An 18456-nucleotide genomic window follows, 5' to 3' on the forward strand; every position below is an offset into this window, starting at 1 on the left:
CTCAAACTGGTCTGGAGTTCCCCCTTCTTAGCACCACGCTTAAAAAACACTCCCATCTTCTGGCAAAAGTCTCTAAGCTGGGCTGTAGTATAGGTCTCCAGTTCCTCCAGAGCAAACTCCATTTTTGCTAATGAGAGATATCGGGACAGCCACTCGGGAGGAATTGGTTCGAAGGGCAATTCGAAGCTACCTCCACCCACCACCAGGAGTAAATTTGGAAAAAGCAAAAGAACTAATTAGGAAGTCCGCCAGGAGAAAACTCCAGTTGTAGGCCTATGGAGTACACTAGGTTACTATAGAGTGGACGCAAACACAGTTCTCATCCCACCGCTAGACACCAAACATGTTGGACCTGGGGTTACCAGTCTACATAGGGTAGCTTGGCACAAGGTAGGTAGGCTCAATCCAAAGGTACATATGTTAAGTTTGCGTCACCCTTCAGTAACTCAGCGTCCATCCATTCAAAAATAACACCACACCAGCTTTAGAAAAATACGATTCACTTTATAAATTCTCTTTGTAGTTTTTCTTTGTTTCTTAGCAGTATTTAGATTCCACTCATTAAATAGCTCCGCATTTGATTAGCATAGACACATTTTCACATAGGAATAACTACACATTACATTAAGCATTTCCACCTTTTTCTTATTCGTACACTGTGCTTTGTCCCTTATGTTACACTCATACACTAGAACTTAATTCAGCCACCTCTCAGCAGTTCAAAATTCCAGCAATTATTTTTACATTACAATGCACTTGTTTCAGTTTCTTGTCACGGAGTTTACACCTTAAGCTTCAATTCTTATCTTTCTCTGACTCTCCACCCTTGGCTTACCCAACCTTGACTTCAGGTTAGCGGGGAAGTCGACATTATTTGATGGAAAAATACCATAGTCAGCAGTTCCCAGTTGCTTACAGTTTTTCAAGACTAGGCTTCAATGTTCTAAAAGGTGTATTACAACCTCAGGTTATGATGTTCCCACTTTACTTGTTTTCTGGCCTGTGCACGTATGGGGAGAGTTCCCAGTCTCTTTTTTACCAGGTTTTCGCCCCACCGGCCACACTACCAGAAGTCTTAAGGCTCGCAGCGTCACTCCGGGGATTGTAAGGGATTCCCCTGGCCAATTACGCTTAAGCGGCCTCCCTCGTTCAGGCCGACTCGGGGGCGGGGGGTGGGGGGGGTGGGGTGTGGGTTGGGGCGCGTCACTGCGGGCACTTCTCTTCCGCCCCACGCCCCTCAGAGGTTCGGGCTCCTCCCTTCGCATCTTCGGTCTTCCCCTTCCGGGCCTTTGGGATTCAATGCCGGGTCACCCCTTTCATGACAGACTCCTCTGCAGCATGCAGACGTCCTTCCGCCGGGAACCCAGTCCTGCGCGGGTCCGTCTCCCGCCTTTGGCTTTTATCGGGAGGCGCTGCTCATAAATTTAATGGCCATTCTGGCTTAATATAACCTCCGTCACAGACCATCCAAATAAAGGTCCAAATTGTGACTGACTTTTATATCTATGCTGTATACATCCTAAAACAGGGTGAGTCTCATTACTAATGAGACTTCACCTACAAAAGGATTAAAAAAAAAAAAAGAGTTGTCAAATACTGCCTTCTTGCAAACGCTCCGAGGCAGCAGAAAATAAGGACCATTCTAAGGAAAGCCAAGGTGCACTAGAGTCACCAATGTATACAAAAGAATTAGAAAGAATTTAAAAGCAGGTCCAGTTTATTTTAGAGCCTCACGGTTCTCGATAACGTCACACCCAACCAGGTAATGATGCCTCTACATGATCTACATGATCACAATAAGTATCCCAATTAGAAAGGGAATTCAACTGAACCACTCTCATTACAAATTACTGTAATATGTCAACCAAAAGTAGATGTATAAAAACATCAATCATATGCCACAGCTTAATGCAGAAGAGAAGTTTAAATACACACATAATCCAGCATACCATACTAGAATAATCCTTTGTAATATGGTCACTGTATGCTCCTGGTTGCCAACATCCACCTCCAACTCTGAATCTGCACCGACAACTGAGCGGTGGCCTTCAGTGGTGAATAGGAATAAGCTGATGGAGCTTCCATAGATGGTAAAAAGGCCAGAGTTGCTGTCTTTGATGGGAGTATCAATATACCAGAGCTATGGTAAACAATGTGGTAGTCAATCGATCCGATGCCAATGGACTCGCTGTTGAGGGTTCGCGGTACACGTAGGAACGTTGTTGATGGAATTATCAACGTGTTGTCATTAACAGGCTCGTCTTAGCCACCAATGGAATGTCCTTTTGCGGAATGCTAAATTGTTTCTCTTTTGAAGAAGAGGCTGTTGAGAATCACTGCTTGTTTATCGTCCATGGCATGGTCCTCTTTCACAACAATTTAGGTGGGAGTAGTGGCAGGAGGTTTTCAGAAGTGGATTTGAACACCTTGTTATACTTACCTTTTTTTCCCGTGACGTTACAGATGAAGGCTTGGTTTTGCCTTTCAAAGAGGCAGATACAGGCGCTTCAGAAGTGAACTTCAGTTGAGGGACTATCACATGCTTCCGTTTTTGCACCACCGTGGGAGGTGAGATGCTGGAAGGACCACATTTTATGGAATCATTTTCAGATGAGGAGGCCTCACCTTCGAAAGGGGTAAACGTCTTCTTATCAAGATAAGGCCAGCATATTCTCCCTGTTACGTAGAGCTTTAAAAGGGAACATCTTGCAGATGTCACAATAACATGGTCTGTTGAATAAAGACAATAAATGCATTGAGCAGATCATCTCAAGTTTTCTTTTTGTCCACAGTCTGAGCTAAATTTAAAGAAAGAATGTGTTTTCTCTGCTGAAGTAGTGGTGGCTGAAGACCAAGAAAGACTAAGTAGAATGCCATGTGGTCACATTTAGACCTTGGCAGGAACACAACCATTTTACATGGCCACGTTTAAACTTCACATCTTTTCTTGAACGTTGACACACTTTTGCTTGCATGCTTGTACAGAAAATGTTCCATGAAATGACTTTGTTTACATTTACCCATCTTCGTAGGCACATTATAAGAGCCTTAAACATTCTGTACCAAATCTAAAATGATATTGTTTATTATTGTTCGGTCTGCAGCAGCTTGGTCAGGGTAGAATCAATAATGGCAGCCTTACTGGGACTTTGTCATAGTAACATGGGTGATATTTATTATATAAACAACAACATCACCCCCTTGTTTAGTTAGAGGAGCATTTCACTGGCACTGTGAGGTCACCCCATGCCAAAATTCCAGCCCAGCTGATTCTGTTTACCTTCTGCAAAGGATAATGCCCAGCTCTCCACCAAGACGGGCTCCCTGATGACACTCACCGACAGGTAACAGGGAAATTAGATAGCCCAACAGGGATTCTGTCAGATTCACCCATCCATGAGACCCTAGGATAGGTTGCGCTTGGTAGGAGTACAAACTATAACAGTACTTATATGCAAGCATATATTCTCTGTAAGAGCAAAATGGTTGAATTGTTTATCTTCTTCACCATTCTCCTATTGCTGATCACACTATCCTGTTTCCTTCTATTGATCACTGAAGCACACTTTTTTTAACCCAAGATTCATAATGCTAAAGTAAATATTGAACCGCCATATTTTTTGTGTATCTCTTTGGGCATGCATGAGTTACCACATGAAATGGTTCTAGATCTGTTTCAACGATTTCCTTGGGGAGTCAGGTTTGCCATGTTCTGAGGTTGCGCACTCCATTTGTTACCTTGTCAGGTTAGGGTACAGATTGTGCATTGTGAGCTAGCATGACTAAGTCCAACATATCCTGATGGTGTGCAGAGAATTAGTCTTGCACAGTTTTGACATTTATGTTTTACAGAGAAAGTATAAGCCATACAACAAGAACTCAAACGTCACTAAAAGTTAAGTTTGAGATTGTAAAGACGAGAGCCCTTTTCAAGGGTTCCCTCACACACAAAATGCTACAGAAATTAGAGCTATGGTGGCCTCTGGTGGAAGTTAAAGTTCAGCACTTCCACCTCACTGGCTGAAATTTGGGTTGTTTCAAATGAGATGGCAGTACTACTTAACAAACAGTGTTATTGAGACTATGGCAATTTTAACACTAATTATAGCTATTTGTACACTACCAGGGATTCCAACCCTAATGATAAGGAATGATTAAAAAATGTGAAACTATGAAAAATCCAATGCTGAAGAACTATTTTTATTGCTCAACATTTATTTTTACTGGCATGAGACAATCGCGCACACTTTCACATACACACAAAAGCATATATTAATATGCTAGTCTGCCAATTAAATGACAAAATGATAAAACCACCAATAAATTAATGATTTTAGTTATTTAAAGGGTTCTGGTTTGCTTGTTGTACTAGATATAGGACCCAAAAGAAAATGTTTTGCGAAGTTAAAAATTATTGATCTATTATATATTACAAATTAAGAGGTGAACTAATTGAAAAGAGTCTCTTGAAAAGTAGGGTGATCAATATAAAGTGATACTATATGTGAAAGCCCAAGCAATCTCTGAAAAACCAACCCATGAATTAGAAAAAAAAACCTGTTTACCTTGGCATCACCATCAGGTAAGAACAAGTAAGCTCCACTCTTGTCCTTAGATGTCCGGGTTCCATATATAAGAAACTCCATTTTGACTTTCTGCTCCTGTTCTTCGCCCACTCTTTTGATACTCTGCAAAACACAACCCACTTTGTGACTGAAACAATCTCACTTGAAAGGCATGCAGAAGAACCTCTCAAAGCAAGCTAGGAACAAAGGCTTATAAGACGACTCAGCTTCTACACCCCCACCCGCCAGCCTGCTCCGCCGACCTCGCCCTCGTCACAGTCCCCCGCTTCCGAAGAGCGACCTCTGGCAGCAGATCGTTCTCCCACCTCGCCGCCCAGACCATTAACACCCTCCCCCATCCATCTACGGCAGACCTGCTGACCTGCTGACCTTCAGAAAACTCCTCAAGACCTGGCTTTTCGAGCAGTAGCAGAATTCCCCACACCAGCGCCTTGAGACCCTCACGGGTGAGTAGTGCGCTTTACAAATTATATGATTGATTGACCATAACAAGGTGGAAACAAATAATATCTGCTCCTCTTTAGTTAAACATAATTATTTGTGTAATTCCTGGTTAGGGGGCTATTTAAGGTACTGTGCTTTTGGCACACAGTATGTCAAATCACCAGGGTGCCTTGGTACATGCAACACCCAACACAGTTGGGTCAGAACCTTTCTTTATTCAAAGGAGCATCTACCTGAATTCCATAGGAAACGGAATCAGCTGTAGAAGTAAATGAGTTTACATATTTTATCATGTAGTCAGGGGATCTTTCCTCTTCTCATCTCTCTTCTTTAGTAGATGCAGTTTATGTTATGGGCCTGTGAAAAGGAAGACTGTCCAATGATGTAGCATGCGATTTGACACAAAACAATGCGGTTTAAAATGTGATTTCAAATGCGGCAGTACAGACCAGTAAGTTTCTGGATATGTGAATGCAGAACTTACAACAACGGTACTTTTCTGTTTCTTTACACTTTATAGGTAGATTTAAAGAAGACGTGTCTGAAAACAATACTTAATAGATTTTGAATTCATTTAGCTAAGTTAGCATTATGGGTTTGCAAGGACTAACACCTTTTAAGTGTTTAAATAGATTAATTAAAACATCCATTTAATTAGTTGTTCAACTCTTAATAAAAAATTGTGAATTGATAATTTAATTAGTTACCATGTTGAGTTTTTATGGATTTTATTTCTGAATAAATAATTTAAATTTTACTGAAGTTTATATAGGGTATTTAATTTAAAATTAACTCAGGTATTTGGAGCAGTAAAGAAAAGTTTGTTTTTCCAGAAGGAGCAAATCAAGTTTGAGGCTCTGTACACTGGATAGAAAGTTGCACATGAGGTCTGGTTGAAATTAGGTTACAATTATTGTTGTGTGATAAAAAAGTGTGTGATATGGACATTTGATTGGGATATTTTTATCGAACTGGGATGGGGGCGAAGGAGCCAGTCATATGTTACTATCCTATCTACTTGACAACAATGGAAAATGTGCCTTCCAACATTCTGCACGATGGCTATTCATCAACCAAAAAGGAAAATGATACACTCACACACACACACTGTCCTATCCCACACCTGTGTATGATAGTCATGCCTATCATTCTAAAAATGAAGATTTGTGAAGTAGAAGCATTTTCATGAAGGGCCAGAAGTCTAAGTGCATTCCGTACTTCTCCCTATAAAACTAAAAAACTCAAGCTGTGCACTTTTGTCCAGTTCTGTCACTCCACCACCCACCAAAAACAAACGAGTTGCTAAAAAGAGGAGCACATCTCATGAGCTCCTGATCACACCAAAGATATTTCAACATTGTAAAAGAACCTCAAGCAGCCAAAACATGATCAAATGAAAACTAACTTTGGTAGTGCAGAAAGAGTGAGAAGAATACATTTAAATGCAAAAGGCACTGAATCGTTGTTGAGCCATCAGGTCTCAGTGCATGCTGGTCAGTCTCTTGGATTCCCCTGCTGTGTGGCAGTCTCTGGGTCCTCTTCCCCCCAATAAGTCAAACAATCTAACTAGGAGTCATCTACCAATATCAGAATGCCTTTTTCAAATTGTGAATGAAAACTAAAATATCCCCCCTCCAGCTACGACAAACAATACCCTCTATAAACAAACTTCTTTTGGACGATGATTAGCAAATATTTCTACTACACAAAGATTCGACATAAGTACACCCCTTAGCTCACCTTAGTGTTTGTGCACATAACCCACACCTTAGTTAACGGGGGTAAAATTGAAAATATATATATATATTTTTTTGCCCTCATCTCCACCATGGTTGTAATCTGCCGAGACTCTGAACAGGGAAGAATGGCATAGAGGGGTGTTGACATGCTGTCTCAGTCAAAGACTGGTAGGGGTATGAACGATGTACGGATCTGCCGAAACCCTACAGCTATGTCGTTCTCCCTGCCGATCCTTACACCTTGTTACTTGTAAGACAGATATTTACCATTAGCCAATTACCACCATTGCTTATATCACCAATTCGCAGAGAGGAAGGGCGAAGATGTTTAGCAGGGAGACTATACCATGGCTTCGTAATCATCGGACCTGGGGGGGGGGAAAACAAAAAACAGCACAACTAATGGGACCAATCGAGTAGCTGCCAAAAAGCTCTTTTATCTGGTTTCCCAGCCCTGGCGAGATCCATTTTTGATATTTGTAACATTGAGGAACACCAGTCATGTAATGACGGAGGAGAAGCCTCTTTCCACCGCTTGCAGATTTCTCTACGGGCCACCAGGATAGAATAGAACAAGAGGTTATTGGCAGGACTTCGCTTCTGATCAACTACACCAAAGATTACTAGCCGGAGATCGATAACCACTGTGGAACCTATTGAAGATGTTAGTTTGTTGCCAATTAAATCCCAATAAGACGTCAAGTGTGGACAGTCATAAAACATGTGTGCATCCGAGGCCGCCACTAGACCACACCGGGCACATGCCACCGGTTCTCCTGTTGAAAATTTAGACTCTGGGGGGAGTAGTAGGCCCTATGAAGGGTAAAAAGCTGATTGCTGCGGAGCCAGGCTGGTTTGACTATGTCCCACAGAACATTACAGGACATTAACCATAAATCATTCAAATTCAGAGAGGGCAACAAGGAGCCCCACAGTAGGTCTGGGAGATGGAATTCCCCATCGATCTCTTCCAAGATTAAGTTGTACCAAAGGGAAACCTCCCTGAGTGCTGGTGTTTTATCAAGCAAAGAGGATTCCAGTTGGCTACCTCCCCCTAGAGGCATGTTGGATTGACGGGGAGCTCTAGCTGACTGTGCTGGTGCCCAGCTTCAAATTTGCAAATACTTCAATCTAGAGAAGTTGGGGCCAACCTTGCTCGCTAGATGTTCCCAGGAAAGCATGGTCCCTTCCACGAACAAGTCACCCCATGTCGAAATTCCGGCGTCTATTAATGGAATTACCAGGACATCGTTTACCCAACCAGGGGCGGCAGGGAGATCCCATATAGGAGATCTGTTCAAATGGTATCCTAGTTTAGTAGCAACTCTAAGATTGAACCAAGTTCTTGCTAGGCCCTGCAACACCTTCAGTTTGACCTTCTTGAAGAATTTGGGGTCTCCAAACTTATAAAGAAAACCCGACTGCCCCACTCCTTCACACTGTAGTGATGCTGTAAACCTCATCCCTATGCCTTGGTCTGATAGGATTTTTAGCAACATTCGAGCGTGTATCATCTGAAAAGCCCACGCGTATATCTGGAGGTCAGGACCAGCCAAACCACCTTTCTCCCTGCTACGCCTTAGTTTCTTCCAAGCTATTCTTACACTTTTGTTCTTCCAGATAAATGAAGAGATGTCGCTCTGCATCTTCGCTATTAGTGATGTGTCGAAATATAGTGGTATGGTGTTAAAAATAAAAGTTAACTTAGGTAAAATGGACATTTTCACTAAATTTGCACGACCCAGGACTGTCAGTGTGGGATGTCCCCAAGACCTCATTAACTTCCTACACTCTTTAGCAACTAAAGCAAAGTTAGTAGAAGCAATCAAGTTGATGTCTTTAACGATTCTTAAGCCAAGATACCCCATGTTGCTGCTTAGTTGCTCAGAAAGACCTGCTGTATCGCTATTCCATGCCATAATTTCAGTTTTAGAGGCATTAACCTCATACCCTGAGATTTTACCGAATTCCAGTGCTAGATTTATGGCCGCCGGAAATGCAGTACTAATTTCTGATGTCATGATCATAATGTTGTCTGCGTACAGGGACACCTTTTTTCCCAATCTCTATATTTAAAAGATATGATGTTATTGTCCTCCCAAATTTTTTGAGCAAACGGCTCAATATAGAGATTGAAGAGCAGAGGGGACAGAGGGCAACCCTGTCGTGTGCTCCTTGTTATAGTGAATGGTTCTGACAGACCGCCATTGACCAAGACTGAAGCAGATGGATTGTGATATAGGAGTTCCACCGCTCTGCGGAAAGCCCGACCCACGCCGAATTTTTCCAAGGCCCCCGACAGGTACAACCAGTTGACCCTGTCGAAGTCCTTGGTGGCATCCAACGTGAGAATTGCCAGAGGCATAGAGGAGCTAGTCGCCATGTCGATTGCTCCTATAAGGTCGTACGTCAGCTCAAAGAGCTGGCGACCCCTAACAAAGCCCTTTTGGTTTAAATGTAGGACTGAGGGAGCGACCTGGCCCAGCCTCTTGGCTAAGAGGGACGCAAAGATCTTATAATCAGCGTTAAGAATTGAAATGGGGCGGTATGAACCGCAGTCAGTAGAAACCTTGCCTGGTTTCAGGATGAGTGTGATGGATGCGTTATTCCAAGAAATGGGCGGTAAGACTCCTTCCTGCAGGACTTGATTAAATAATACAGCAAGGAAAGGAGCTATATCGCCCGCAAGGTGTTTATATATCTCGGCGGGCACGCCATCAGGCCCCGCCGCCTTACCCCCTTTGCTGTTTTGTATCGCAGTCACCACCTCTTCTTCCGTGACAGCCTTATCTAAAAAAGCACTTTGTTCTAGGGAAAGCGAAGGCAATGAAATGCAATTCAGCCACTCCTTTATATTTTCGAGGGAGATGTTGTTGTCCTCCTGGTAGATGGTCTGGAAAAAGTCTTTAAAGGCTGATCTTATTTCTAGATCCGAAGATACAGAACCGACACTAGTTGTTATCAACTCAATATTATTACGAGTCTGATCGGTTCTAGACTTCCAAGCCAGAAGTTTACCCGCCCCTTCTCCGAATTCAAAATGGGCTAGTTTACTAGCTTCCCACTTTTGGAGAATGCGCTGATTAAGTACTGAAACCAGTTGCCCTTTAAGCTCCAGCAGCTTCTCCTGTTTGGCCAGCGCAATGGGATTAGAAACATTACTGCAGGCCTCTAGTTCAGATTGCATTAATGACAGATTGGCCTCTATAGATGCAACTTCTTGGGTATACTACCTCCTGCGGAAAGTAGTTTTATTCTTGATAACCCCTCGCAAGGAACACTTAAAGGCATCCCATACAGAACTAGAGCTCGCAGAACCAATATTGATTTGAAAAAATTCTTGTGTTTCTGCTCTAATACATTCCAGGTCATCTGAAGATGTAAGAAGGGACCTATCAATAGACCATGACCTGATCGGGGATTGAATCAAGCCTACAAGATCTAAAGAGACTGCGGAGTGGTCCGACAGGTGGGATGGTAGATAAGTGACATTTTTTACTGAATTAAGCAAAGCTCTACTTATTAAAAAAAGTCAATCCTGGATCGATGGTAGTATTTAAAATTTCGGAAAGAAAAAACAGTTTTCTGCCCCGACCTTACTCTCCAAATGTCTATAATTCCATATTGACACATAGCTTTAAGTAAAAAAGCTCTGGATTTAGACAAAGTATGTTGTCGACTAGAAGGGGTCTTGTCTAACAAAGGGTCGAGTACGATATTAAAATCTCCTGCTATTATGACAGGTTCTAGGAAGTGCAAAAGTTTGGAAAATAGTGATTCCAAGGCAGAGGGGTCGTCTCGATTAGGCCCATAAAATCCAGCTATCGTAAAGCGTGAGCCACCTATAACCACGGTAGCGATAGCCCACCTGCCTGCGGGGTCTACTTTCTGCGCTATGAGTCTTGTGGTGATAGTTTTTTTTAAAAGAATAGTGACCCCTCTAATAGTGGTTGTTTGGGAGGTAGAGACAGACAGATCTATCCATCTGTTTTTATTTACCAGATCAAGTAGCTCAGCCTCAACCTGATGTGTCTCCTGAAGTATAATGACCTGCGCATCAAAATCCCGTAAGTTTTGTAAAATCCTGTTTGATCTAGGTTTGGTGCGCAGGCCATTAATATTCCAGGAGAGAATCCTAATAGTACTCATGGCTGGTATGACTAGTTAGGCTAGACATTGAGAGCATGCAACCCTTAACCTTTGTCTGAGAAACGAAATCTGTCCATGTTTTAGAAATAAAAATAAGATTTTCAACAACCAATTCGGAAATGAGGAACATTTTGTGCTTTTTTTCCCTAACCCTCACCCAAGTGATCCCTGCCCCCCCACCCTTGAGGAACCCTTGTATGTCTAACCGGAACACGTCCGGTTTGTGGTACCCCTGACCCATTCTGAGCCCCCACGAAGCGTTTTACTTATATTATTGAGGACTAGATGATGCTACCAATGTAGTTTAATCTGTTGTAGCTCCACACGAAATCAAGTCAAATCCCTTAATGTGCAAGATGGGTAGGTTGTGATTTTACATCTTTTATTTATACGTTACATTCTTCTCTCTTTTTTTTTTGGGTGTTTCTACCTTCCTTCCCCATATTTTTCCCCTTTTTATTTTTTAAATACATATTCACCTTCACCTTATTTTTTAAGGTATATATATATTCTTTTTTTTTTTTTTTTTTTTTAGAAGGAGCTCCTTCCCACTTGTTAGTGTTATATTATAGCTCTACTTAAGACTCTTATATATATATTTTTTATTTTGTTATATGTACTTATTTATCAAGAGGATTTCTTTTTTTTCTCTTCCTTTTTTTTCGGGACCAAAGAGAAAAGAAACAGAAAGCTGAAAAAAGATTGGGGAGAGGCTAAGATCGTAAAAACTCGATCCTCTTTGCCTTAAAGCAGAAAAAGTAACCATGCCCCCAATCTCTCAGCCCAAACCTGAACCACCCTCGGCCCCCTTGGGCGCACCAAAGGTCATCAGAAGCTCGTCTGCAGCCTGAACTGAACGAATGTTGAACATTTTGTTATTAAACATGATCTTCAGAGCTGCAGGGAAGCTCAACTGTACTGTCGCACCCAGTTTCCTGAAGGCCTCCATCCTCCTGCCCAGCTCCCACTGCCTATCTAGGGTGGCCCTTGAAAGATCGGATCTTATTTGGAAAGTGAAGCCTACTCCTGATAGGGATTTTTGTTTGAGGGCTAAGTTGAGGATATGATCCTTCAGGGAAAAAGTGTGAAAGTTTACTAGTTTCTTCCGGGGCTTAGTCCTCTGTAGATTTCGCCTGAAGGGGTCCCTATGTATCCGCTGAATGTCAACATTCAACTCCTCTTCAGAATGAACTAGATTAAGAGATTTTTTTAGAAGTTGAATGATGTAGGTCTTGATGTCTGATCCCTCACTGCCTTCAGGTACATTCAAAATGCGGATGTTACTTCGCCTCGCGTTATTTTCCAGGACCTCCATTCTATCAGCCAGAGCAGTGTCCTCTCTTTTTAGTTTAACAATATCCTCCTTAGCATTTTCCAATTCAAGAGACATCCCAGCAACTGTTTCTTCCAACCCTCCAGTTCTTGAAAAAAGACCATCTATCTTACTGTCTAAAGACTCGCAGTATGATCTGATCTCTCTCTGAATTTTTGATGACTCTTCAAAACCCCGTTTGATATCAGCTGACAAATTAGAAAACATAGGTAGTAGTGAAGAGAGTGAGAGATCTGGAGGTATACTGGTGGCAAAAGCAGGGAGGCTAGAGGGGGTGTCACAGATGGAAGAGGGATTGGGAGCAACTTGCGGTGGAATATTTTGGTTTACATTTAAGTGTCCCTCTAAATGTTGACATCCCGAAACGTCTGGCTCAAAGCATGTATCGACCTCTTGGCATATGTGTTCACCCGGAAGACTACAGACTTCTACTTCAACAAAACTACTTGGTGCCGCAGAAGTTGCGAGTGCCTCACCAAGTTCTGGAGAACCACCAAGACTGATATTGTTTTCAACGCCCAATTCTGCCGATGGTTTAGTGGACGAGAGAGTAAGGTTAACCTCTGTCGAAGTAATGCCAGTGGATGTACCTCCCTCCCCAGGTTGAGCTTCATTATGAGCCACCTCCATATTTTGAAGTTTAGAGTCTAACGAAACCAAACAGCTAGACAGAGCTGTAATCGTAGATAGACCTGGAGGGGTATACACTGCTGGGGGATAGCTCTGTACCAAATCTAGCACCTGGGGAATGGCCTTGAAATAGGACCGCAGGGATGGCGTTATCTTAGAGCTGGAATCTAAAACTGCTTTGGCTGACTTGGATTTTTTCGCACGTTTAGGTTTCACCTCAGAGGAGAGGTATGAGGAAGTTTTAGAGGGCGTTTTAGTGGTGTTAGAATTAGTTAATTTAGTCGGCTCAGGACCTACTTCAGCGGTACCCTGGGTCACTCCCCCAGACTCCAGCCTAGCTCCCAGAGCAAGGGGTCCGCTCGTGTCCTCCTTCTTCCTACTAGTTTGACCTCCCCTGTTTTGATTTTGGTATTTATTGCCTCTATTCCCTCTACGGCCCCTGTTAACAGTTGCTGGATGTAGATTTGAGGGGATTTCGACTTGGTTAAGGCAGTGACTTCTAAGCGTGATAGCTCGTGGAGTTTTGAACACACTGCACTCTCCTTGCCTTACACTGAGACCTGGACCGGACCCCAACCCTGAATCAAGTAGCCCCTTTTTAGGTATCTTAAACCACTTACTGTCGGCTGTCCCCCCCCCTCCTTGCTTCCCCTTCACCTCCTTTGTAGCAGAAGTTGTAGATGTTTGTGGGACAGGAGCTGCTGTGGCTGTTGAAGATCCTGAAGCGGTTGCTGCTGTTACCGCTATGTCGGCTGTGTCGGCTTGCTCGGTCTAAATCACCTTCCCCGCCGTCACAGAGGAGCAAAGGTCTCTACGAAGAGACCGCAAGTGTCTCCCACGACGGAGATCCAGGGCGGCCCGATACCACGGCCACAAACCCGGCGTTTGCGGTGAGGGTTGATCTGCTGACGGCTGATCTGCCGGGGCTCCGAGAATCGACGAAGCAAGCTGGAGCACGCCCCTCTCAACACACATGGGCGGGGAAGACAGACCGCATATGCGGCCCGGAACAAACTTTTCGGCAGTTAGATAGATTTCTTCCAATTATTCAGTGATTCAGTAGACTCCCTATTGTCTCAGGAGTCACACACCGAGGTCCTCGTTTCTTTCACAGCAAAAAATGCATAGCGCTCCGCTAGGGCTCAGAGCGGAGTACCGCGGCAGTTAGCCTACTGCCGCCATGTTCCTCCCGCCATCAGGTCTCAGTGCATGCTGCCATCAGGTCTCAGTGCATGCTGGTCAGTCTCTTGGATTCCACTGCTGTGTGGCAGTCTCTGTGTCCTCTTCCCCCCAATAAGTCAAACAATCTAACTAGGAGTCATCTACCAATATCAGAATGCCTTTTTCAAATTGTGAATGAAAACTAAAATATCCCCCCTCCAGCTACGACAAACAATACCCTCTATAAACAAACTTCTTTTGGACGATGATTGGCAAATATTTCTACTACACAAAGATTCGACATAAGTACATCCCTTAGCTCACCTTAGTGTTTGTGCACATAACCCACACCTTAGTTAACGGGGGTAAAATTAAAAATATTGAACATTACACATACCTATGCTGTCATCTTTAAAGTTCATAGTGCTGTCAGATTAATACACCGGAAGGCTTCCCAACTACTTAGCAAATACTACAGCAAAATGTCCAAGCAACACAATGAGTCACTGGAATATCCACATGTGAACCTTATCATCAGCTGTTAAAGCCCATGCTATTATCAATAGAATTTGGTCATGCATGCAAGATGCTCAAGAGGTACACGTTTCTTACCTTTATGAGCCCTGTGATGCCGGAAAACCACACCTGGAAATACTGGTTCTCAAGCATAATGTCGTCTGTGTTTGACTCAAACACTTTGACAGGAAATGCCTCATGCTTTTTGACTGTCAGATCTCTCCCATGAAGATAGACTCGCACAGTGGATTTTAGAGTTGTGTGACTGTCGAATGATTTGTACAGCTGGAAGATGCTCAGCCCGAGTGCAGGTAGGCGGGCTGTAAAGGACACCTGAGGAAGGACAGTGGAATTTTAACGATGAATGGCAATAATATAATTTTATAAACCAAAACATTTAGTCATTTTTGATTTTCAAACATGTATGGATACGAAACATTTCCTTTTTGATGAGTTTTTGTTAACATTTACCTACAGCCATTGGCCATCAAGGAAAAGCTGGCAAGGTAGGCAATCCCTTGGTTTATTAGACATTATGCATTTATAAAAAATAGTAACTACTATTCCCTCCGCCCCTCTATTCCAAGATACAAATCACAGTTGACAATCCTAGTTTGTCAGCGAGTGAACCCCCACATATTATTTGAGTACTGTAGATCATAGGGAGTAATCATACAATTTTGCACTGCATGCCCACCTTAGTTGGCCGCTTCGCTAGATCATCCTGGTCCATATCTTTTAATCGGCTCTTGTGGTTGTTCGTTTGAGCACTTTCAAGTGCTTGGGGCAAGTTAGTTCTCAGAAAGGAAAATTAAAAAGGGCTCCAAATGTTCCCAAAACTGGCTTGCGTTTGTTGTATCATGGTAATCTTTTCCATTATCAAGACCTCCCACAGCAAATTAGGCCAAGAGCAGTGCTCAAGGTTTGTGTTTTTGCCCCAAAGGCAACAGTAGCACATTTTGCCACACCGAGGGCCAAGGCATCTGTTTACCTCTGCAGTAACAGAAGAGTTTGTGAGGGGGACCAAGACTCGTACAGGCCAAGAATCAAGGGTTGTTCTGATTTGTTGAGGTCCTATGTGTACACTATTTCTGGGGTGTAGTATCAGTAGGAAATAATTTGAGGAGCTCTTCGCGTGTGTGAAGTGTGTTGACAAGTTCTTTGGCATATGTCTCTCTATACTGCGCAGGTGTAAAATCTATTATTTTCTTAGTCCCTTCATTCTTTCTATGGAACTCGACGATAACATGTGCTTGCAGGAGCATTTAGTATATTTCCAAGAGTATCTGGTAGTCGCTCTCTTTGGATAGCAGACATTTTTCTAAAGGGTCAATTGTCTAGCGGCGTTGGGCTTAACCATCTCTGCAGCATCCAGTGTAAAATCTGATTAGTGTAATCCTCTCTGGAATGTGGGACCCACCCTTGATTAGAAAGGTCTAGATCCAATTTTCACCAAATAATGCACACAGTCCTTTTCTCTCCACTTCAAGTAGCCCTCTGCTCGGGCAGGCGTAAGCATGCTGGGTTGTTATTTATGAGTGTTCGGGTTCAGAGGAAGATAGTCAGCTCATATAAGTGCACAGCTGAGTAACACACTGCCAGTGTGACTTTTGTCATGGGTGAGGATTATATACCCCGGGAGTGATATTTTCTAAGAAGCCAAGGCACTTTTCAGATATAGGTGCCTACAATCAATTAGTCAATGAGCCACCAGTGCTTTTTTCCGACTTTCCTGTGCCACTCCACCATGCAGCAAGTCTGTGCCCTTTGGTAGTATCTGAAGACATCTGGGACCCACTCCAGGCCCATCTCAGCTGGATCCTACGCTTGTCCAGTTTAGTCTCCTCAGATCTTACAGGTCCACAAAAAACTTTCTATATTTTCTTGCAGTCCCTGAAAAGCGAGTGGTGGAGATTGAAGTGGAAGCATCTGAAACAATAATAGGATATAGGGGTGTATGATCATGTTTACTGCCGCTATGCAGCCTTACCATGAGAAACCAAGTTGAGTGTCTTTTATTGAGAGAGGACAATGTGTCTGTGTAAGTCCGTTTGGATATTGGTTGCAAGAATAGTGCAACGTGTAATCCTAGGAATGTGACTTTTTCTGGAGCACATTGGATGAAATATTATGTTTAAATGAAATCTTGCTGGCGTTGTTGAAGATTGACATTCAGAATGACTGGCATTTGCAGATTTAATGTAAACACTGAAGCTGCACCAAATTCTAAAACTGGTAGAGACTTTACTGGGTCAGTCAGTGTGGATAGGACATGGTCATCATACGTGTTGAGCATATGTAAGTCGGATCCAATCCTGATATCTGGTATACCCTCAATTCCCTCCACGATTAGATTTATATAGAGCTTGAAAAGTAGCAGTGAGACGATTGTGTAGCTCCTTCATGGATCAGCATGCACAGGGAGCATAGACTGTTTACCCTCACTGTAGGTAAGATATAGCTGCATTTAACCCATGCCCTGAATTTTGGATCAAAGCTGTTTTAGATCATAACTTTCCTGTGGGGGGGTTGGTAAAGTGAATCCAGTCAAATGCCCTCTTGACATCCATTGTGAGTGGTAAGATATTCATGTGCATCCTAGGGACGTTATTGAGAATGAAACAAGATACAGTACAACTCTGATTCAATTACATAAACCTTGATGGCTTTGAATCTAAACCCTCACCAAATGGTGAGTCACTTGGATTCACCCCAACACCAATCTTGCCCTTAAGGAACACACAATAAAGCCAACATCCATCAGTACCACCTCAATGTAGCTCCAATTTAGGAAAGAGTTGAAGAGTCACCTCTTTAAAGACCACTACATGACAATGTCTTAACCATCCACAAATGAGCTTCCTCTGTTACTCTCCAACTATATGCTTGTCTTGATCATGTATAACCTGCATAGGTCTGAAAGTCAATCTTTTGGGCCTTGATCATCAATATCTCCTGCCCAAAGTGAGCGTCCACCTACTCCTCTCTAGTGTCCCCCATATTTTTAATTGTGGAAACTCTACCCCAAAGATTTGCTAAGTCCACCTCCTTGGTGAAGTCTATCTTAAGAGAGGAAATATCTTCTCCAAGCTTCTGAAAAAGCTCAACCAGGAAAGACCGGGAAACAGGGGTGACTGAGCTACTGGTGTCAATTATGCTTAGGGCAACTTCAGCAGCTGTCTTTCGCTCATTTTGTAAAAGTGGAGTCACCCCTCACCACTGCAGACCTCAGGAGCGTATCCTTGAGTGAATGTTCTTTCCTGTTCTTTGACATTGCCATATTTAACATCAATATTTTGCTACTCCGGTTTCCTTCCTTGGTTTTGTGAACCACCAGAGTGAAAAAGCCACCTGGGCGCAAACTTAACTGCTTCCGTTGTCCCTTTGGCAATATACTGGAATTAGAGGTCAACGACTTGGCTCACCCCCACCAGGCCTAATGCAATTGTTCAAATGCTTCAGGCAGTGGGAGACAGCAAAGGCCCTGTCAGCATCAGGAGGAGCCCAGGCCTCCTGCCACTGTTGTGCACCAGTCCTCCACCTACACGCACTGGGAGGGTCAAAGGGCTACTCGGCTTGGGTCCCGCAGCAGGAGTGAAGAAGGGCCAGGACCAACCCTGATGGCAATCAATGCACTAATAAGCAAGGACCCCACCCCAACCACATTCTTTTGCTTGAAATTGATTGGAGGCCCTGTCAATGACTGGAATAGTGTTCCCCAACCATCTTCTTTTAGCTATTCCTGGAAGTTGTTCATGCCACCATCTAATTTTTCCCAGATGCAAACTAATGATGTGACGTTCAGTGGCTCTAAGAGCAGTCTCCATCCTCTGCTTGCAACACAACTCACACACTACAGTTTGTCACTCAAGTTACTGCACACTCTAAGTAGTTGCTC

The 18456-nt window shown here is 43.2% G+C and overlaps 1 protein-coding gene across 2 annotated transcripts in view; it reads right to left on the minus strand.

The window, feature by feature from the left end:
• MAN2A2 (mannosidase alpha class 2A member 2) overlaps window positions 1-18456 on the minus strand; it is a 709606-nt gene that overhangs the window by 200171 nt on the left and 490979 nt on the right. For both annotated transcript variants that reach the window (XM_078683269.1, XM_078683268.1), the window contains 2 exons: window positions 14655-14891; window positions 4566-4688 (listed from right to left, as the gene is read on the minus strand). In XM_078683269.1, the coding sequence (XP_078539395.1) occupies window positions 4566-4688; window positions 14655-14891 (360 nt within the window). The remainder of the gene's footprint in view (window positions 1-4565; window positions 4689-14654; window positions 14892-18456) is intronic.

This window comes from Lissotriton helveticus, chromosome 3_1 (genome assembly GCF_964261635.1).
Source record: "Lissotriton helveticus chromosome 3_1, aLisHel1.1, whole genome shotgun sequence".
Taxonomy (NCBI): Eukaryota; Metazoa; Chordata; class Amphibia; order Caudata; family Salamandridae; genus Lissotriton; species Lissotriton helveticus.